Source organism: Ips typographus, linkage group LG1, assembly GCF_016097725.1.
Source record: "Ips typographus isolate SLU linkage group LG1, UJ_Ityp_2.0, whole genome shotgun sequence".
Classification (NCBI taxonomy): domain Eukaryota; kingdom Metazoa; phylum Arthropoda; class Insecta; order Coleoptera; family Curculionidae; genus Ips; species Ips typographus.
In genome coordinates this window covers 5833295-5855551 of record NC_138422.1, presented here as the reverse complement: position 1 = coordinate 5855551, position 22257 = coordinate 5833295, and the positions used below count along the sequence as shown (strand labels likewise).

The 22257-nt window shown below is 33.8% G+C and overlaps 2 protein-coding genes across 5 annotated transcripts; one reads left to right on the top strand and one right to left on the bottom strand.

The window, feature by feature from the left end:
* Nucleotides 1–10: 10 nt before the first annotated feature.
* spz4 (Spaetzle domain-containing protein 4) lies at nucleotides 11–13082 on the bottom strand. Of its 3 annotated transcripts, XM_081982628.1 has the most exons (8): nucleotides 12941–13082; nucleotides 6101–6438; nucleotides 5835–6050; nucleotides 5488–5780; nucleotides 4627–4857; nucleotides 4515–4575; nucleotides 508–696; nucleotides 11–458 (listed from the first exon to the last, which is right to left on the bottom strand). In XM_081982628.1, exons 1-8 carry the CDS (start codon nucleotides 12962–12964, stop codon nucleotides 281–283), a joined length of 1530 nt encoding a protein of 509 aa, XP_081838754.1. In that variant the 5' UTR covers nucleotides 12965–13082; the 3' UTR covers nucleotides 11–280. The 3 variants fall into 3 exon arrangements, with proteins under 3 accessions (XP_081838754.1, XP_081838737.1, XP_081838746.1); XM_081982611.1 differs by having other exon boundaries at nucleotides 4515–4857; XM_081982620.1 differs by having other exon boundaries at nucleotides 4515–4854.
* A 2072-nt stretch (nucleotides 13083–15154) lies between these two features.
* On the top strand, nucleotides 15155–19312 carry LOC145725529 (odorant receptor 4-like). Of its 2 annotated transcripts, XM_081974338.1 has the most exons (8): nucleotides 15155–15285; nucleotides 16058–16292; nucleotides 16345–16564; nucleotides 16614–16874; nucleotides 16933–17032; nucleotides 17089–17211; nucleotides 18955–19110; nucleotides 19174–19312. In XM_081974338.1, the coding sequence occupies exons 1-8, from the start codon at nucleotides 15277–15279 to the stop codon at nucleotides 19228–19230; spliced, it is 1161 nt and encodes a 386-aa protein (XP_081830464.1). In that variant the 5' UTR covers nucleotides 15155–15276; the 3' UTR covers nucleotides 19231–19312. The 2 variants fall into 2 exon arrangements, with proteins under 2 accessions (XP_081830464.1, XP_081830456.1); XM_081974330.1 differs by having other exon boundaries at nucleotides 18955–19306.
* Nucleotides 19313–22257: the final 2945 nt, after the last annotated feature.

The following is a 22257-nucleotide window of genomic DNA, read 5'->3' as shown; positions in this document are numbered from 1 at the left end:
AACCAACAAGCTCTTAAATTGTCTCTTTTATACGGATAAGACAACTTAACATATGAACAAAATATAATAAATAAATTAATTCTTAACACTAAAGCTTTCAAAAATTTGTTAAATAATTAACAATGTTTATGATTAAAATAAATAAATTCCAATAATAACTGTTACATAATTAAAATCACTAGCCTTTGTTTAATTGTTGCTTAATGTTCACTATTAGGTACTTAATAACAACGTAAAGCTACTTGTGCAATTATTGTTATAGTCATACTTGTATGTCTTATTAATCATTTGTAGCGTTGTCGTCTTCATCAGGATAAGACATTTGAAATCTTGGACTTCTTGAAGTTACTCTGTACTCTGGAGGCATGTCGTAGCATTTGCATACACAACACGATGGAAACCTGAACCAATCCGAGAAAATTCCTCTGCATTCATTATTGGGATCGTACGCCAATAATCTGTATAAAACGCTATTAGTTCAAGTTTTTTTTTATTAATAAACTTTACCTATGGAGTCTGTACTGCTGCTCGCATCTACAACCGTCTCTACAATACATTTGCTTATGTTCAAAAGTACATTTTTCCCAGTGTACGTACTGTTCGAAGGGATACATATTCAGCAAGGCTAGCACCTCTCCTCTGGTGTTGTTAGCCCAAAATGGTGCAACCACTTCCTCTTTGACCGGACAAGCGTTTCTAGAATTAATAAACAATTAATTTTCTAATTTACTAAACTAAACACCATCGATGTTTCTTAAAGGTTTTATTTGGTTACGGTGTTACGGATCTGAATAAGTCGCTATATTTGTAAACTTTCACTGATAGCTTTCTTTTGGTTTCCTATTAGTGAATTGCACCCTGACATGTGTAGAAAGTTGTTTACAACTTATCAGTAAACGATTTTGATTGAAATTTCTTTTTGTTTCAGTTTTAATTACCAACTTGGCATATGTATTATACTTTCTCACCGACTTACTTAAATGCTTTGGAGATGCAGTGGATCTAAGACCACCTTTATAAGTAACTTGAAAACGCTAAAAGAAATACGAATGAGGACATAACATAAAACTGGGTTACAGTACATATAAATCGGGAAGCTTAGTCTAAAATATCAAAATTTGCATGTCTTTTGATCATTTACAGTACTTTAAAAATGCGTTAACAAATTCAAATCGACGGTTTTGCCGCATGTATGACGTAGACGACTTTCAGCAGCTTTATTGGCTATGGCTGTCTAACGGTTGACAGCACGAGTGAAGCCGGCAAAGTGCATTGTTGCCAAATAACACGTTTGTCACGAAAACCTTCTTATTTCACTGGACAAAAAGTGATACAATGTCAATTTGCTATAATGTTTTTACGCTAGTGTTATCGTTATAAACTTGTAAAACTGTAAACACTGAGACGTTTATAGAAATAAAGACTGCCTTATATCGTTTCGAATTTGTGCAGATTAATTTTAATGGATAGAACTATTTTATTTAATTTTTGTTATGATAGAGATATTTTTAGAAATAAAAAATTCTTATTATTGATATGATATAAAAAAATGTGGGATGAGATGAGATCTTTCCACCTGGTTTACACATAAGAAATAATGTTATTACATACATGGTTGAAAATAAAATTAGTTTATACAATTCCATCTGTGAAGCCTTTATATTTATGTTAGTAATGTCGGTATTCACCACAAGGTATGGTAATTTGGGTCCTTCTGCTTCTCGTCATACTGTTTATCAATCACTGATAGTAAATGCAACAGAAGAAACAACTCTTAAATATGCTGATAACTGATGACACTAATATGTAAACACTCTTATGAATAATACAACAAATTAAAAATGAATTTTTATCTTTTCCAAGTATAACAGCAAAAATATATTTTTGAAATTTCATTCACAAATACAATTTCCTGACTTCTTTACAAAACTTTCGTTTCCTGATTAGATTTAAAAGTTTTTTTTAATGTTTTTAAATTAATTATAGGTAGACATTAGAATATCTATATTTTACAAAATATAATTTGTTTGCATACTTCGGAGCTAATATACTGCTTTAGTAAAAGTTTAAAAGTCTAGTCATTGTATTCATCTTTGATCTACGTGTGAGAGACTATAGGTATTTAAATTCAAGTTACTTCGGAACGTATTTTAAGGCGTCAACCGATTTCTATGCATAACAATGTCGGTCCATCGAACAAGAATTCATTGAGACTAACCGTTTCATTTTACTTTCACCAACGGAATATTGCAAAGTCATAATCCTGCCAAGCAAACAATTTTCACTGCGTGCAACAATGTTCTTGCAGGAGTTATTTAACGGAATTTTGTATTAGAGTAGTTATTTAAGAGCTTAACTTTGCAATACAAAAAAATGACGATATAGTGCCTAGATTTTAAAATAAAAAAACCTATAAACCTTCAAATTTACTTCCAGCCCAAAATCAGTAACGCCAAAAATGTTATCCATCCAGTGACAGAGCATAAAAACTTTACTATTTTCTCTTATTTGAATTCTTGCTTTCAGAATGCCAAATCACCAAACTCAAAAACATGACATGAATCATCAGATCTGGCACCACAAAAGTGTCTGACAGCCCTCTTCTGCAGTAGGAACACCAAAGTAAGTAAATATTTGGAGCTAGAACCCCAGAAGCAAATTCCGTATCGTAGATGGGACTGGGTTGTACTGAAACCCAACCTATCGTTAATTTTAGGAGATTGGACAACGTTAAAATAAAGTGAAAATGTCGGTTGAATTCAGCAACAGCAACGTTGATTTGCAAATGTAATACAAACATTTGAAAGAAATACTTTATCAACGTCATATAGTAAAAATGTCTCTTCAATCAATTTGTAACAGCAACGTTGATTTGCAAATGTTATAAAACGTTTCTAAAAGATGTTATGATGTTATGATGATGACGTTACTTACGTTAGTTGTTGTGTAACATCTGGTAACATCTGTACTCAACTCTATGAGTTAGAAAGTACAAATGGCGTTCTCAAATCTAGGAACAGCCACATTCGGTAAACACCAATCTGATTGGTTAAAAATTGTGAGGTATACACCCCTTTCTAACTCATATAGAGTTGAGTACAGATGTCACCAGATGTTGCACAACAACTACCATTTCTGGTATATTCAGTTGACTATACTTTAATGAAGGTTTTGTTTTTGGTTATCAAACCCTACAGTCTCTGATAAGGCGTAATACGGCGAAACCGATCAGAGGAGTGGGATTGATAAAGATAAAACAAAACTTCACCATTTTTGTTACTTTGCCACATACATTATAGAGATATGATGTTAATATTAGACCTATCTCTAGCGGTCTCCGCCAAGAGTGTACTGGTTATATTACAGTAAAAGAACTTAATATCACCGGAATCTAAGTTATTTGACGCAAACATTATTTATACCCATAAGATCCTTCACATTTTTTCCAGATTCTCGCGATCTATTTAAAGATTTTTCTATTCCAAAAGTAAGTCTGCTTCGCAAGCCTTATCAATCACCTGACACCCAAATATGCTGAATATGGAGTGTGGGTGCATGAAGTATTTTATTATGTAGTGCAGGGAACGCACATTTCTGCCAGAAGCCTGCAAGACATTTGTGTTTTTATTTTTTAGTCAAAGTTATATTTACAAAGATTCAATGATATTCTAGCAGTAGGCTAATAGCTATAGGAGCGAAGAACATTTTTCCAGTCTGATTGCTGACAAAGAAGGAAATCAGAGTCAGTGTAAAGTCTACTACATTTAAGCTTCGTTTATACAAATTCTTGAGAAGTCTGCTGATAGCATTGAAGCTTTCGCTCAATGTACATTCCCTCTAGTTTTAACTTATCAGTCTCAAAGAATTCAGGAATCATTCTGATGGGCATTTATGCTATGTCTCTTTGTTCTAATATGTGTGTTCAAAAATCTGTGCGTTTGCAGAGCCTCACATTTACGAAAGTGAATGGAATTTGGTTCCCTTCCCACGTGAGGCAAGTATTTTCTGAGTTGCCGCATTCCCAGCCAAAGAATATTGGCGCAGCTCCATTATTCTTTTCTTGACTCTCTGCAGTGGCATACAATACGTGGGTTCTGGTCCTATATAAGTTAATATTTTGCTCCTTTCTTAACTAGAATATTTGCAATTTAATATTCTTTCGTTGTTTTGCTGTTCTTCTGTCACGATTAAACTGGCTATTACGAGATCTAGCGCCAAACGACACTAGTCCTATTATTGCTTCGTGGTCAGATAAACTGGTAATGATTGTTGATTAGACTCTAGTCTGTCAACATTATTGTTTCATAGGGATTATTGACGTCAGGCTGTTATGGCGTGCGTTTGAATTGTCTTACCTTACTCTATGTAAATAAATTTATGCGGAGATGAAAGTATTAATTAGAAGAACAAAAAATATGTGCATTTACTATCGTCTTATCTCTTCAACTTGTAGTAATAAACGATTTAATTTTACTAAAAAGTGAACAACATGGCCACACACAAAAATTACTTACATTCCCTTCATTTTGTCGAAATTGACAGGTCCCTTCTTCTTGGAAGAGTCCTCTTCAACATCTTGAAAAAGCATAGCCGGAGTATTTCCAGTATCAACATTTTTCAAATTACCTTCGGCGTCACTGTATACTTGAGTGTTTGCACTCGAATCGGCGGTCTGGTCTTCGTAGTCGTTCGAAGATTTGTCGGTATTTTCACCTAGCTTAACGTTCGGGTGAGTATAAGGTTTTTCCGATGTAGAAGGTAACCTTTTTGTAGCAGTCGTTGTTGTAGTGGGTAGTTTTTTAAACGACCATTCAGTTGTTGTGGTTGGATCTGTGGTAGAATGTTCTTGTGATTCTTCTGAAACAAAGTTGTCTTGTTAAGTAACAAATATACAGATTGTTTCAGAAAAGGCCAAACAGGAGCAAAAATATATCAAACTCTTGGTAAAGAATATTTGGTTCTTACCATGTCTTGGTATACACCAAAATATTTGAAAGATGATTTTGCGGCACCAAAACCATCTGAAGATGACTTTGCGGCTACTCATAAACATAGTTACTATATATCAATATTATCTAAAATAAATATCGAGAAGAATGGTAAATTTGGAAAATTCCCAAATAAATGAAACCTTCTGGTAAAGATTATGATACTACTTGAAAATGTTTGACAATACCGTAGTGGTATGTAATTGACCCTATTAGGCTAGTGTTTAGTTTCACTCTTGTTGGTGGAAGTAATAAAGTAATTATCTATATAGGGTATACTCTAGATATTCTAAAAACTCTACCTCTTGCCAAACAATGGAAGCTAGGCAAACAAATTTAGAGGACATCACTGATTTTATGAAATCTCACTTTTGTTCTGTATTTTGCGGTTGGAGTAAAATTTAATTATCAATTCAGATTCATTTATTTTATAGGTTGGCAAACACACGGAATAGAAATACTTATGATCATCGTATATCTAAGAAAAATTACAACATACCTGTAGTAGAGGTAGAACTAGTCATAAGAGTCGACTCTTCAGTATTATCTAAAGGGGCTGGCAAGTCTGTAGTAGTTTTCTGGGTACTGGGCTTCAAAGTGGTAGTAGGTTCGTTTCCAGCAATCTCATTGATTTCAACTTTAGGCGTTGTCACCACCTTTTTAATTGCAGTTGTTGGAAGGAGTTTAGTAATATTTCTGGTGGTAAGCTTCTGAGTTGTTGCGCTTGCTTTTACCTTAGTCGTAGGAAGTGTAGTCTTTTGAGTTGTGTAATGATGTCTGTGACTCACCGGCCTACAATTGTCGTGTAATCTAACTTCTGCCAGTAACAGATTAGAAGTAACTTACCGAAAGTGTGCTGCTGCTTTCAGTTCGGCAAGCTTAATAGCAATAGACGCCTCTTTTTCTGATATAACAAATTTAGTGTTTAGTACATCTTCGTTGTCTAAATCGTCTCTAAGATATCGAGACTCTTCATCATAAGTCTCTTCATTAAAGTCTTCTAAATTAAGCTCCTCCAGGTCATTGTCTATATCCTCAGGGTGATGTTGGTATCTAGCAAATCTAACTCCGCCACCATCAGGTTGTAACAAACAAAATTAAAAATAGCATACCTGACAGGAGTTGGTCGCCAACGTCCATAACCACCTTGTGCTCTTTCTTTTTTTTCCCATTCTTCTTCAAAGTCATCCAAATCATTCAATTCGGCTTTGAGAACGTGTCCATGTCTCTGATCACCGTACATGCGTCGCATTAGCCCTTGATTGTCTTTGACGAAACGTTTAACCGCCTTCCAGGGGTACAGTTGGCCGGCGTGAGCGCAATAACCTAACTGTCCCAAATCGCAGGGCGGTTGGTAAAGGCGACCAGCTCGATAAGGGCGTCCACAAGACGCTCTGTCACCCCCTCCTGCGTCGTATCCTATACCTGATGATATCGTATAGGCGTAGAGCTGGAATAATAATATTTAAAATTCAGTTTATTAATAATTTATATAAACTATAAGTGGTCAAACTTAACCAGACTACCTAACCTGCCTTAAAGGATGGTTTGCCAGCGTAGTTAAGGATTCTTAAGTTAAATTTGTGTCAAACGATGACAGTTGTTAAGTTATTTGTTTTCCAAATATTTAAATAAATCCCAAAATAATTTTAAACAAGTAATGGAGTAAAGTTAGCACGGTTATTAATGCGGTTTTTAGGACATCATAACATTTTTTCACCACCCAAGTGTCCAACATTGTATGCGGCGAAACAACATTAAAACGTGAATTCCAGCTTTTGTTGTTTTCGTCCTACGAATTCATTGTTGTTTTTTCTTTTAATACGTGCACAAATGTCTATCTCGAGAAAATTCGCTATGATACTGTCGATTAGTTTTGTGAAAGCAACAGTGCAGAGCTTGCATACAAAATACACATAACCCACTGACCTAGTTAGATCTTCGTTTCTTCAGCATTTAGCCGAAGTTTTTTTCGATACGACTAAGTAGCAGGTGTCTACCCAGTACAAGTGCATCAGAGTACCGCTGCAATCTTGTTTTATAGCAGTTTTACTTTTTAGGAATTGTTAATGAGCGTTGGTCTGAACTGAAAGAAGTTTATTCAAAACCGTCTTACTAAAGGTGCTGAATGAAAATCACATGATTTACTACTAAACCTGTTATCCAAAAGCATTAACAATACAGTCATAAATAAACATTGTGCAGGTTCTTTACATATTTTTGGCCTGAGGACTCCATATACAGACTTGGAGGAAGACGTCGTTAGTCGGCCAAGTCTTTCCCACATAATAATAACTGATCAACACGAATATTGCACAATAAAGATCCTATCTTAAACTGCTAAAACCCGCAATCAATGAGTTGAATATTGCTTTTGCGTGGTCGATAAATTTTAGAACCTTTTGGTTGAACTGGTTTGTTATTTAGCTAACGGCGTTATTTTTTTAGTATGCTTTCAACCAATTTTGTATTGGTGGTGGTAACTTGTATGTGCCACAAATTCGTATGTAAGCATAGGAATCTTAAAAATGGTAAGAGATATAAAGTTGGCAAAAGTATGGCCAAATTCCACAATTGGGAATTTAATAATAATTCCAGTTAAAAATTCTGATGCGAATACTTCCGGAGGTATCCTAAAAGAAAACGAAATTTTGAAACTTAATTTTAATTTTTCATTTTCAAAGAGCTTTCCCAATTTCAACAAACCCTAATTTTGATGATAGAACTGGACTAGAATAACTGATTGGTACGACAACTACTTCGACAACGACTACATAATACAAAGAAGCACTTGCACGCATGATCAATAAATGCATAAAAAATAACATAATACCAAAGACTTGAAAAACGGGAATAATAAATCCCATTCCAAAAACGGGACTAAACAACACAAAAGTGCAAAAGTTTAGACACATTACACTACTTCCTGTACTGAGCAAACTGTTTGAAAACTGTCCACTTAATTGGACAACACATTCCGCCATACCAATTCGGTTTTAAACTCAACTGTTCTCCCCTTGTTTATATTAACTAACAACATTCAAACTACGCATCTTGAAAATAAGAAATGAGCATGTCTCTTTATGGACATCAATAAAGCATTTGTGACAGCGTATGGCACAAAGGACTACAATACAAACTACACAAACTGAATACACCAAAATACTTAATCCACATTCTTAGAAACTTACTGGAAAACAGACAACTAGAAATACGTATAGACAACACCCTTTCCTTTCCTTATATTCCTGAATAAGTACTACCACAAGCCTTTATCACCCTTCCTCTACAATATCTTCTGCCATGACATATACAACCACAATCTACATGACAAAAACTACATAAGCAAACATAACTACATTCTACAATATGCTGACGATACTGCACTCATAGTGCATGCCAAAACTACGGCAAATACTATATCGCATGTACTCTATCACGGGCAGAAAAACCAATAAACGTTCGATAGTCCTTTTCATTGTTATGAAATAAATGTGAGTTATTATATATTTTAATTTTCTTGTTTATTTATTTGATGAGATTATTGAAAATAAATTAAACTTGACCATTGCCACTTTTCCTTCTTTACATCGTGGCAATATCCGACGTTTCGGTTTTTGGTTTCTATCATCAATAGTTCTTTCATTTTTCTTATGGGATTTTTACATATTAGAATACAGCTGTATCATGTGATATGGTTCAGTCCTGTCTGTTCGTGGAAATATCAAAAATTATGTTTTTATTGTTGATGAGAAAATTCAGAGTAATTGACACTTAGTCATTTGCAAGTTTTTTCCCTTTAAAACATGACAACCTCGTCACATTTAAAATGCGACGTTTCTGTTCTTTGGTAACCATCATCAACCTTATTTACCTTAAATACGACCCTATTTTTTTAGCGGATTCTGAAAAGGCTATTGATCTTGATTGACATGATATTTAACGTTTGTTTGTGTAATTTTAGGTTAGAATTCGAAAAAAACTGTTATCTCAAATTATTAAATATGTCTCTAGTAAAACTGAAATTTGGGACATTCAGTACACCTGTTGCTTAAGAAGACCGAAAAATTATTGAGAAAGGTATTGGCATTAAATAACTGAAACGTCGATAAATTTAATTATTAAAAATGAACTGTTAAATCTGGCCATTAAGTTCGTAATGGTCACACACACCCGTCCAAGCAAATCAAATTAGTAAGTTCTCTTTAATGTTCCGTTACAGCCAATTTTTAAAATATATCGTTTTGTTCCACTTTCAACTACACGTTACTTTCGATTTTTAAAAATTTCTTGTCCTAAAATAACTTGCCTATTCTATAAGCGATTGTTTGTTGTAGTCATTATTTTTGAGCCAAGTTTTATGTAACTTGTATTTTTTGCCTGCCTGATATAAATGCTATGCTGAGGACTTGTTCACGAAATAAAGTCCCAAATGAAGAAATCAGAAGAAGAACCAAATTAACGAGAAGAGTAGCGGAGCAAAAATGGAGATGGGCTGGCCATATTGCAAAACAGAGGCAAATGAAGTTTTGGCAGACCTCAAAAGAGATGTCATGACAACATCCAGAAGATTGCCTGGAAAAACTGGATGAGTACTGTTATGGACAGGCGGAAATGGAACAATATGGAAGAGGGTACATTGAGGAGTAGATATAAGAAGAAGATGATATAAATCTGGTCTCCTGTAAGGTCTCCTACCTTACAAATATATCAATGGCAGAAGTAATGAGAACTGTAGAGGATAGAGAAGCAAAGTGAAGGTTTATACCATAAAAAGTTACGTCGGGCAGCTCGAAACGACTGGAGAGATAAATTGTATTTGTTTTTTCGATAAACGATAACGTAAATCAGTAAAAAAAAAACGAAAATACTACACATTTTACATCGAAAAATATAATAAAACTAGACAACTCAGAATCTGCCTTACCAAGTCTTCTTCATACATGAACTACATTTGCTATATCTACGTTCACTCATAAATTTATTTTTTATAGCGTGCAGAATTTGATACTTTTTCGCACGCATATGAGTGCAGAAAGTTGGTCTTTTCAGCACTAGTACCGAAAAAACTTGCTCACTCAATGCAACATACTATCAAATAGGCGTCATGTGACTTACCTACGCCGTCAGTAATGTTATGAATTTATCATAATTAATTAACTTGTCCGTGAAACTCATTCATGCTGGCAAATTTTAAAAGAATTCTATTGGACATTTATTCTTCGAAACTTCTGAGTAATATTGTATATTACTGGTAACAACAAACTGGTTCTGTCACGTGCTTTTATGTTATTATATTCATTACAAAACGTGAAGTACATCAGTTTGAGTATTATTTGCTTCCAAAATATATTGCAAAATGCACTCATTGGACTCATCTGACCAGAGAGAGAAGAACTCTTCCAGAGTTCGTCGTATCCACCGGGTCAACCGCTAAAAGTTTGGATTTAAAGTTTGGATTTAGAAAAATGTCATTGCATTGAATGGTTAAAGCACAATATTGCACAATTAAACACGTTAACATAGAAGTAAATATTTCCGTAGTGTTCTCCCAATTAACAATTAACCACAAGATCGCTTGCTTTGCAGTAAAGTAGGTTTTTGGGTTGAACAAATATTTAGAATTCAAAATGCTACTAAAATATTTATTGTTGCGGTTAGCTGAACAGGTATTTTTTTAAAATTGCTCACACTGTTGTAATTTACGCTGTTAATGTAATATACCACTATAATAATAATGTTAGCACCTTGCCTGAACGTATACTATTATTAATGCAATTTAATACTTACAACCAACTGAAGAAATATTGATTTCAGTAGGAAATATTGAATTTAAATTTTCCATTTTGTTTTGTAATCAAGCACAGTCTTCTTTCTTCCCCTTCTTAATCTTCAGATTAATTTATGTATTCAGTGCGATGGCATTTTTAGTCATGGTTCTATTAACACTCGTCGTTTATTAATAATGAGATTGCTTAAAACGTTTGAGCTGTACCTTTAGATTTAGACTACGTAAATGAAAGTGACTAAATAGAAAGGCGAAAGCTTTTCAGACATGTTTGTATTATTTTTGTTTAAACTAAACAAAAAATATTGATATTTTAGTTTCTTACATAAAAATTGTGACTGGCCAATCAAACCTAAAACCTAATAGTAGTTCAAGTACACTGTTTGAAATATATTTTTCAGTTCCAATCAATTTACACTGAAATTTTGGGATACTTTGATTTTGCGATATTTTTTTTCTTTTTCTTTTTCGTTTGAAAAGTCATAAAAAAACAATAAAACTTGTTTTATAGGAAAAACAGAAATGTCTTACATGGCTACTTTAACTGATTGTGGTAATGGTGATATAGGACCGCTATTTCTACAATGAACAATTTTTTTTATAAGTAGAATTAAAATTAACAAATTTAAAAATTACAATAAATAGATTTTTTCCTGTAGGTAAATTTACTCATTCCTCAACTTGACGAGTATTATGTGATTTTATTGATCGTTTGTGCAGTGATTTTATGAGCTTTTTCTTGGATAACGTTTTGGTTTGTAGTGTGCGCATTTATTTGGAAATGCTATTGAAAAATGGTGGTATTATATATTTGTATTACCCAGTAATTGCGTGCCACGATTATCCCAAAAAACACACTTTACAATAATTACAAAGAAAAAATACTAAAATTAAACAATAAAGTATTTCTACAATTTTTTCAAACGGTTTTTGAAGTTTGAAACTGGTCAATTCAAACGTTCTTTACATAACTGCACGTTAAAATGACATTTTGGCCCTTTTCGTTTAAGGAACTTTTAAGCATACTTTACTTAACTATTGAAGGTTTTTAAACAGTATTTTGTAACTTGTAAGAAAGTAAATAATATTCTGTAAAATTTGGGATGGTTCCTGTTATCCCGGAAGCCATCATTTCCCCGTATTCTCCTATCGTAAATAGGGTTTTCTTAGTCTTTTGTATAGTTGATTATTAATTATTTAATTTTGTAAGTTGATAATTAATTATTTGATTTGGTTAAATACCTTCTAAACACAATTCATGCAAAAGGTTATTACATCTGTAAGTTTCTTTTAAAATTAATTTTCTTTAAGATTTAGTTTCTCACTTAAAAGGGCGTTTTCAATTTAATTGCTCTAATCGAATTTTAGAGCAGAAAATGCCTGACTGAACACATTGCACTATGTCAGAAAAAATTACAGATTTAAAATCTCCAGCTTTTCAAAGTGAATGATGAACAAATGTCCAATATAGCTGCCACCTATGTCTTCTTTAGTTTTCTCTTCGACTTTAGTTGTTAACAATATTTATAGCCTGGTTAGCTGCAAATTTTGAGTATGATTGGAAGAAAATTATAACTTTTTAAACGTTAAGTCGATTAGGGCTAATAATAACAATTCTAAGTTTAGGAGAGAAGGATTTAGCTTTTATACATTTACTAATTTATGCTTTATTTAAAACTTTATTATTTATATGTGTGGGGGCCATTATTCATAATTTTGGGTACAATCAAGACATTCCAAATATGGGTGGTTTAGCTAGAAATCTCCCGTTAACTAGGGCTTGTATAATAAAATAAGTTTAAATAAACAACAAAAAGTGATAAACTCATTTTGCATCACACTAAATTTCTTGCCTCAGCAACTTAAACAAATTTTGACTTTCCAAATCTAAACAGTATTTGAAACAAAAACCTCTTTTCATTTGGTTCAGCTTTAATTTGCACAACTTTGCCCTAATCTAAACTTGTTTGTAGTTTCCAAGATCCCAATGAGGGCAAACTAGAATTACCTTGTATAGGCTTTTTGGCCTTTTAACTAAACACAATTGTTTATACATGTTGTACTGAGTTAAATACCTGGTTAGTTCGTAATACCTTAAAAAGCGCACGTTCCATATTCGAACACACTTGAGAGTAAATAAAATGTAATAAAAGAGAATACTTACAAGCAAAATTAAACAACTTAACATTTTGCATATCTCACATGAACCACGCCCGAGAAGAAATTAACTTAACTTTTCCCACGCACAAAAATCTATATCTTTGATAAACACGATCGGCGTGTTTCGTGGTTCGATTTCTCTTTGATGCACTTGAACATGATGAGGACGGACCGCGGAAAGAAACAGCTGTTCAATCGACCTACTGAAGACCAGTCTGTGGTCAGTCAGTCAGCAGGACCGGCACGAACTGGTGAAAGAAGAAATGGCGGTGTCGCCGAAGAAGAAAGTGGGTCAACTTGAAGAAGCGATTCTTGTTTTGTCCGACCGCAGTCGTGGTTGTCAATGGGCGCGATTTGACAGAGGCGGAGAGAGTACCAAGTAAACGTGTAAAAGCCAACTGGACTTCCACGTTTATGTTCCACATCGAATGTTTTTACGTTATTCCATTATTTTCATGTTAAATATGAGAAATAATAAAGTGGACATTGTTAGCTACCAATATTGCTAACTTGTGTAATAATGCCCTCTCTCCAGCTTTCTCTGGGTCGCCCTCTTTTTCTTCTCCCCTGTGGTGTCCAATTAACGATTTGCTTGGGTAGCCTTTCTTCTTCCATCCTCTGGACGTGTCCATACCATTTGAGTTGCGCCACGTGTATGTACTCTACTATTGTATGTCTGACATTCAGAATTTCTTGAATCCGTTCATTTCGGATCCTTTCCGACCTTGATTTCCCTACGGCGCTTCTTCAAAAGTCCATCTCGGTTACCTTTAACGAGTTCTCTGAGCGTTGTTTTAATTGCCACACCTCACTGCCGTATGTGACTATGCTTTTGATGATGCTATTGTATATTCGGTGTTTATTGGCTTTCGATATGCTTTTGTCCCATAGTACACTGTTTAGATGGTTGTGATACCGTCATTCGTAATGTACATTCCCAGGTATTTATATTTGTTGAAGGGTTTTATTCTCTGTTGTGTATCTTCTAGGATAAGATCTTGTTGTAGTCCGTCTATGCACATATATTCGGTTTTATTTACGTTCACTTCAAGACCCCATTTGGTATACTCTTCAACGAATTTCCGGGTCATATACTCCAGGTCTTCGTAGTCCTGGGCCAAAATTACTTGATCGTCTGCAAAGCTCAAAGTATATAGTTGTGTTATTTAGTGGGATGCCCATATCTTTACACTTTCGTTTCCATGCTTTCAAAACTTGTTCCAGATATATTTTAAAAACAACGTCGGTGAGAGGCAGCATCCTTGCTTCAGGTCCTTATCCACTCTAAAACCTTTTAATATTCTTTTTGCTATGTTTATTCTAGTTGTATTGCCCTTTTGAAGATTCTTTATGGCTTTAATTAAGTTGACGTTGATGTTAGTCCTATCTAGGGCTCTATGTTATCGTATGCCTTTTTTAGGTCCACATATAGTAGGTGTATTTCCTGCTGAAATGCTGTTTTCTTTTCTATCGCCTGGGTGAGACAGAAGAGGTGGTCCACTGTAGATCTTCCCGCTCTGAAGCCGGCTTCTTCTTCCGCTTCAAAGTCGCTGTATTCATTTTCGATTTTCTTAGTAAGTATTTTTTCGTATACTCGAGCCATTGAGCATTGTACTGATATGCCTCTGTAGTTCTTCTCTGCTTCCCTTCTTGTGGATCGTCGACATATAAGATGTTTTCCATTCGTCAGGTACTTACTTACTACATAATTATATTTTTATAAATTTGCTATCGGCACATTTATAAACTTTACACGCAAATTATGTATGTATTATGTATAACACAATCATCACAAAAGAGAAAAGATTGTGATGATTGTGTTATACATTGTTGATTGAATGATTAAAAGGGCTATTTAATAAAATAAACGTCGGCACAAATATTCTTAAAATCTAGCTTGAAGATATAGTTTAAAAATAATTCAAAATTGCCCATATTTGTATAAACAGTTTAGAAAAACAAAAAGGAAAACTTAAAGTAGTAATTACTAAAATACCACTCTTTATCAAATTACGACTTCCTAGACATGTAGTATTATTTGGTGTATCAATTTAGTACTCTTTTACTCCTTGTATTTTGAGTATAAAATATAATAATTGCACTATTATTGATCTGCAAATTATAGGGTGAACTCGATTAGAAGTGTTAGTATATGTAATTTAAGGGCTATTTGGTATGAATTATTAAGTGATATGAAAAGTTATCTTGCAATAATAAAAAGCAAAAGTACATTTGGTATTCAATCTTGCTTCAAAAATATCACAGTAAGGATAGTAAGAAAGTATATTGATGTAAGGTGTGTTTTTGGTAACTTCAGACTAATTGAAAAAAACTACCAGGATGCAACAAGTAAGAAATCTTTTTGTTTTTGTTATTTTTGTTAATCACTAATTTTTATTTAACTTTAAGTTTTACCGAAGAAATTTACACGACACATATTGCAAAAAAAATTAATTATTACCAAGAAATTAATACTTTTGGTAATAAAACAATATAAGTGCGACATTGCTTCTTTACCAAAGATAATATTTTTTGTGATATGTTCATCTTATTAGAATATTTAAGATATTCCACAATAAACCTCCCACTTAACATAAATTGAATCGATTAATACTCGTAAATATGTTCTCTTAAAAGTTCTATAAGGAGTTTCGTACAATCCAAGAAATAGCAAAAAATAATGGTTACGACCGAAATTATAACCTTAAAATTGTAGACCCTATCTTTTTTAAAGTATCTTTGAGATCTTAGAAATGGCAATAGTTACAGGGTTCGTTAAATGAAGAAAAAGTTGCGCCATTTAGTGCCCGTTCAGTCTAAAAAAATTGTGTTTTTCAATTTGTTGTTCCTCTTGTGATGCTTCATATATTGAGCGAACATGTAGAAGTCTCAGAATTCGGATCGGTTAACATTATGAAAAGACCCACATCTGCGTTTGGATACCACATTTCTTCCACCATAGCCCAACTTCAGGTTCCAGAATTCTCCACTCTACCAGATACAAAAACTTTAATTTATTTGAATTTCTTGGACAGCGAAATTTCAGCTAAAACTTCAAAAATCCCTTACAAGTAATTCTTACACCACCTCACACAAAAAATTAGTTTTTGTTGAATTTTAGGAATACAACTTTCTGCCCTCGTATCAAACTGACAAAACCATTATGCTATGGACTGGCATGTGTTATTCCTCCACCTTTGAAACTGTATTAAAACGGTACATTCGAGTAACGATTTCGTTCACAGCCCAAATGGTTTTCGTTCTCGCATCGGCAAATTACGTAGTTACAAATTTTAGAGACCTTTGGAAAATTTTGCAACCTCTGCTGTTGACTTTAACCACTATAAACGTTCTAGGTAAGTTGGAGTTAGCAAGAAACTAATTTATACTTAGATGTTTGGTTTTTAGCAAAAGCTGCAGCGTTTGCAGTGAAATCGGACGTTTTTACAGAATTGGACCAACTGCTGTCAGAAGAAATTTTGTATGACACCACAAGTGAAAATAAAATCTTTATAAAACAGCGAATTGCCTCTACTGTCTGGCTGGCAAAATGTTACAGAATCTGGACTATGCAAGGATTGGCAGCTTATGTAGTTTTTCCATTTGTTATTCCCCTATTAGGCTACAGGTGTAACACTTTTTGAATCTAGTATGGAAAATTGCACAGACACTTTTAGGACGGAATCCATTTTTAATATATGGAATTCCAACAAAATGACAACCCAACTAGTTTCCAGCATTATTCAGGGTTTTTGTGCAATAATAATCACAACCCTAAATACAACTACGGACACAATATTTGCTATTTTATGCTCTATTAGTGCCACAGAACTACGAGTGTTGAAGAAAAACTTTGAGTTTCTCAATTTCATATCGGACGACTCGTTTCGAAGAGCCAAGTTGGCAAAAAACCTCAAGCTGTATGACAAAATTCAGCAGTAGGATATTAGCTACATTGTATTGATAGTTTATGGAATGTTTGTTAATTTGTTGCAGATTAACAGATGTTATTGAGAAAATGTATACTTATGGAGTGCTTGCACAATTTTTGGGTGGAGCTGTTGTTATTTGTCTTACAGCTTTTGTTTTAACTACAGTAAGAGTGTCTTACTTGTTTTGTCAATAATCCTTAATTAAAATTCCTGTTTTAAGGTGAACATCAATGAAAATCTGCAAGACATGATAATTAAAAATGTTTTTAACATTGTTTATTTTGTTTATGTATTACTGCAAGTGAGTATTTACTGTCTATATGGGCATGAAGTAATGACGGAGGTATGTATTATTGCACTGATGCTTATTTCTTAGTGGGTTGTTATTTACAACACAGCTCACATGACATCTACACTGTTAATAACTAGAGTCCGGATTTCTAGAAATTTTGCTTTTTGTAAATAAAAAAGCTGCTTTTTTTGCGATTATTTTAGTTTTTTATGCTTATTTGCTACTAATTTTTACTAATTATTTGTTGCAAAATGGGTAAGTATCAATTTACAAATTTAAACTAACCAAAAAATGTCTAAATGCTCCTAAAATAGTCTAAAAAATTAAAAAACATTCCAAAACACTAGAGAAGCTCTAAAATGTCTTGCAAAAGCCTACAAAGCAGCCTAAAAGCTTCCAAAAGTTTTTAAAACAGTCTAAAAGCTTCCAAATGCTTCTCAACTTATCTAGAAGGTTTCAAAAGATTTCAAGACAGTCGAAAAAGTTCCGTATGCTTCTATACCAGTTTAACAGCTTTCAAAAGTTTCTGGTTTCAAATGCCTTAAAGCAGTTCAGAACCTTCAAGGCTCTTTAAACTGTCCAAACACCTACCAAATCCTTCTCAAGTAGTCTAAAAAGGGTTTAAAACACTACAGAATCTCCAAAATGCTTCTAAAGCCGTCGGAAGCCTTTCAGGTACAGTCTAGAAACTTCCAAAAGCTTTTAAAACACTCTAAATGATCTCCAACTACTCTAGAAGTTCTCAAAACATTACAAGACAGTCTAAAAGTTCCGTATGCTTCTAGACTCTTCTAGAGAGTTTAACAGCTTTCAAAAGTTTCTGGAACCGTCCACAAGGTTTCAAATTAATGCTTTAAAGCACCCCATAACCTTCAAGGCTCTTTAAACTGTCCAAATATCTTCCAAATCCCCCTCAAGTAGTCTAAAAAGGTTTTAAAACACTACAGAAACTTGAAAATGCTTCTAAAGGAAGTATTTCAAAGCAGTCTAAAAGCTTCCAATAGCTTTTAGAACAGTCTGAAAGATTCCAAACGCTCTTCAAATATTCTAGAAGCTCCCAGAAGGGACTAGCTCTCCAAATGCCTCTAAAGTATTCCAGATCCTTCAATATGCTCTTTAAACTATTCAAAAACCTTTCAAATGCTCCTCAATAGTTCAAAAAAAGTTTTCAAAACAATCTAAAATCTTCCGTATGCTTCTAAAGCAGTTTGAAAAATATCTAGAAATTGAACTCAAAAAAAAAGTAAAAAATGTTGCATCTCTGAAAGAGTTTGGTATTTTTTATAGATTTTTATGTTTTTTGGGGGAAAATGATTTTGTTTTTTAAGCGCTTTTTTTCACTATTTTAGTGCTTTAATCCGGACTCTATTAATAACACTCTACACCACATAAATTAGGAGTTATTGTACCGTCGTTCTTTTTTTTTTGCCAAGTGCAGTTTAGTCTGTGACTTTTTTAACTCGTTTTGTCACATTCAAAGCCAAACTCAACTGAAACTCGGGGTTTAAAAAACGACGGTCCAAATGGGTTGCTATAAGGAAGTAGTATCAGAAACAAAACACAGACTCTAGTAAAACGCTTATTATTAACATTATGTGGGCAGCATTAATGAAAAAACCTATTTGACAGTAATAGTCTAAGAGAAAGTTTAAATTTACTAAGGTTGGTTTTTTTAATATTTTATAGTTCATTAGAATGGATGCGTACAAATAAGTATAAATGGCAAACTCTAAATTTCGGTCTTATAAATATCTATTTCTAGTTTCTTTGTAACTAATAATATTTTAATTTCAGAGCAACGATATAAATGAAGCTATCTACTTGTCTAACTGGTATAAGTCCGATAAAGCCTTTCTCAAAAACTTCCTCATTTTAAGAGAACGTCTTAAACGACCAATTATCCTCACTGCGGGAAAATTAGTTCCTTTAACTGCGAGTACTTTGGTTGAGGTAATTTCTTTGTTTCAGTATGATTTATTACCAATGTTTTGTGTGTTCCAACAATCATTGCAGTTACTACGTATGTCGTATTCATTCTTTGCTGTTCTTCGAAATATGCAACATCGTTAAACAAAAAAAAACGAACAACCTGTTTCTCTGACAGTCGCTACGATTATAAATAAGCTACCAAGAATAAATCAATAAATGTTTCACTGTAATTAAGGAATTTTATTTGTTGGAAAACATTTTGTAACCTCGCAAAAATTCCAAAAAACGCTGATTCTTAAAAATGTAGGAGCTGGATCATCATCCAATAGACTTTTGAGACGATTTAGAATCGTTTTGATACCACGAATATAAAGGCGTGTATGTCGAGTTAATTTTATTACTTTTGGCTAAGTTTTGAAATAGCTAAAATGAAGAAAAACGTAAAACAAGTCAGCAAAGACAAATTCCATGCATAGATAGAGGTACCTTACTTTGGCATTATCATGAGATATACTACCAATTTGTTGTAAACACAATATCGTGCTTTAGTAATGTGAATAAGAACGGTTCGTTCATTAAAACCTTCAGTGCACGCACGTCTTGATCGTGGCTTTAAAAAATATTTACCAGAAGACAAACAACCTTCCATCAACCTGCTGGTCCCAGCATACTGGGTTTAAGAAACATCATTCTATTATGATTGTGTGTAGTTATCATTTTGTAGGAGATATGTTCTATAAGTTGGTTGAGACGAGTTACTCATTTATTTACGTTCGTTCTTCTTCTTCATGTGCCTTGCGTGGTCCTCCGGAAGTTGGCGATTACTGTGGAGAGTGTTTGGAAAAGCTTACCAGCTTCACGAACTTCTGTCCATTGTCTGATGTTTCTCAGCTATGATATCTGCCCCCAGCCTGTCTACCCATCTGCCTAACACCTCTTGTTCTTTTGAGAATAACTTGTAGTAGACTGTATTTTTCTCCACGCAATACATGGCCCAGATAGGCAATTTTGTGAAATTTGTATCAAAAAGCAAATTGCATCCACTGTTTGGATAGCAAAATGTTATAGAATCTGGACTATGCAAGCACTTCTAGCTTACCTAGTAACTCCATTTGTTATGCGATTATTCGGCTACATTTCTTCCACTGGGTATACAAAGGCTGGAAATTTTGAAACTGTGGGATACTGGAAAACATATGCAAACAATTTGAAAGATTCACTCTCTCTAGGATACTCCTTTTCGATCTCTTCCTTATAAAACTGTAAAGAAATTTAACAAAGAAGTATTATACTCGTACTTTGTTAAAACAGCTAAAGTATGATTAGGAAAGGCTGTAAACCACATCTATCAAAATCAAGTGAATATTACGTTGTTTCCTATGTTTGTTGTTGTTGCTCATCCAACTCGTATAAGTTGGAATAAGTCATTTCAAAGTTGAACAAATTTATAGTTTCTTCATTTTTAATGAAACATCTTGTACATTTTTGGATTCATTTGTATATAAGTTAGCGGAGGTTGATTGAATGTCAAAATTTTCAATTTTTTGTGTATGATCCCTATATTCCCTGAAAACATTTGTTCTCTTTGACATTCTAAAAAAGAGTTCAATTTTTGTCCGAGGATGAAATTATTCTTTTGAAGATGCTGCGTGTTGAGCTGCCATTCAAATTGTGTTGGAACTGTTGGAAGACTGTTTTCCGAATTCTGTCTTCCAGCAGTTGTAACACAATTTGAATGGCAGCTCAACACACAAAAACTGCCTTTTTAGAAATTCTTCTATAATTTTGACTGACGTAAACACAAAAACAAAATGTTTTTTTAAGTACGGTTATGTGATTTGTAGATATTTACTGCCTAGATGTACTTTAAATTTTACAAGCCACGAGAACTATTTAAACCAGCCACAGCTTTTAACTAATTACATTTTTTCTTCATTTATTCAGGATTTTCAAATCCCCGCAATTTCATCGACTTTGAAGTAGTTCCCATATAAATTTTCACTATTGTATATGGTCTAACTCTAAAACTTTTTTAGTAACCAACTGTATGTAAAAATTATAAAACATACCTAATTAAGAAAAAGAGGTTTGGTAGGAATTTTTAAGCTTGAAACTAGTATTGACTTGAATTGGTAAGTTTCCGCAACTAAGAGCAGCTGGAAACTCTGGAGTTTCCCGGAGTTTCAGTTGCGGGAAAATTTTAACAGGAGAACAGAGAACTGGTTGCGATTCTAATAGCAAGTATGAAAAATCAATAGTGCCTGATGCTTTGCGCGCACCAACATCCATTGGGAGATAATAAAATAAATCAATAAACTAACTCCACCACTGATAAAGTGTTATACCCTGCCTTTTCCTATTTATTTTTTCCATGGAAAAATATTACGCAAATCCCTAATTCAGGTAATATTGTGTCAAAGTACATGAAAAACCACAACTGACCACAATTTTCTGGGGTTTAAATAATATTTTAACTATTAATTACTCCTAGTTTAGATTCGAAATGTATTATGTTGCTTTCGTTCTCCCCCCGTATTATGTAATTTCCTTTCCAACAAAGTTTTCCATTTTTACCGTTTCACACATCTGCTATCCTGGTAGAAGAAATCCTTATCATGGAAACTCCCTAAGGAAAACAGCTATCCAGAGTTTCGTATTTATGGGCAGAATACCTTCGGTAGAGTGGATAGGTTTTCCAGAATGTTGGCAATATAAAAAATAAGTGGGATCGTATGAAGGTCTGTTATTTTACGTCAGAATTAACTAACTCCAAAGAAGGTATAGTAGAAGGCAATATACCGGCCTATGCACCTCATTGACGTTTAATGCGCCTCGTTGCCAGATGTTTAGTTTTTTCATTAAAACAGTAGTATAACAGTAATTAAGTCATCTCGCAGTCGAAGCGAATTCCACTGCAACCAGTAACCCGTTGGTCCATATCTGGAAATCTGTTGCCAATCCGGTTTCAAATCCCTCTCCAACCATGTTCTGATTACTTTCAAATCAGAGTCTGAGCGCTGTCCTTTTATTATGTCTTCCTTAGAAACGCTGCTCTTCGTTCTTTTTATAGCATCTTTATCTATCACCTTCGCGATTTGACCAATCCTCCAACCATTATGAATTTGTCCTTTCCGGTGCCTTAAGTCACTATCAAAAGCTTGACGATCC

What these genes read in the sequence shown, in the direction of transcription:
- spz4 (XM_081982611.1), bottom strand. Translation starts at nt 12,964, where the DNA reads ATGTTAAGTTGTTTAATTTTGCTT. An exon ending in TTCGACAAAATGAAGGGAAT is followed by an intron (nt 697 to 4,514) that starts GTAAGTAATTTT and finishes TATTAATTCTAG; the next exon opens with AAACGCTTGTCCGGTCAAAG. An exon ending in CAGCAGTACAGACTCCATAG is followed by an intron (nt 459 to 507) that starts GTAAAGTTTATT and finishes CGTTTTATACAG; the next exon opens with ATTATTGGCGTACGATCCCA.
- LOC145725529 (XM_081974330.1), top strand. An exon ending in ATTCCCCTATTAGGCTACAG is followed by an intron (nt 16,565 to 16,613) that starts GTGTAACACTTT and finishes AGACACTTTTAG; the next exon opens with GACGGAATCCATTTTTAATA. An exon ending in CAGCTTTTGTTTTAACTACA is followed by an intron (nt 17,033 to 17,088) that starts GTAAGAGTGTCT and finishes TCCTGTTTTAAG; the next exon opens with GTGAACATCAATGAAAATCT.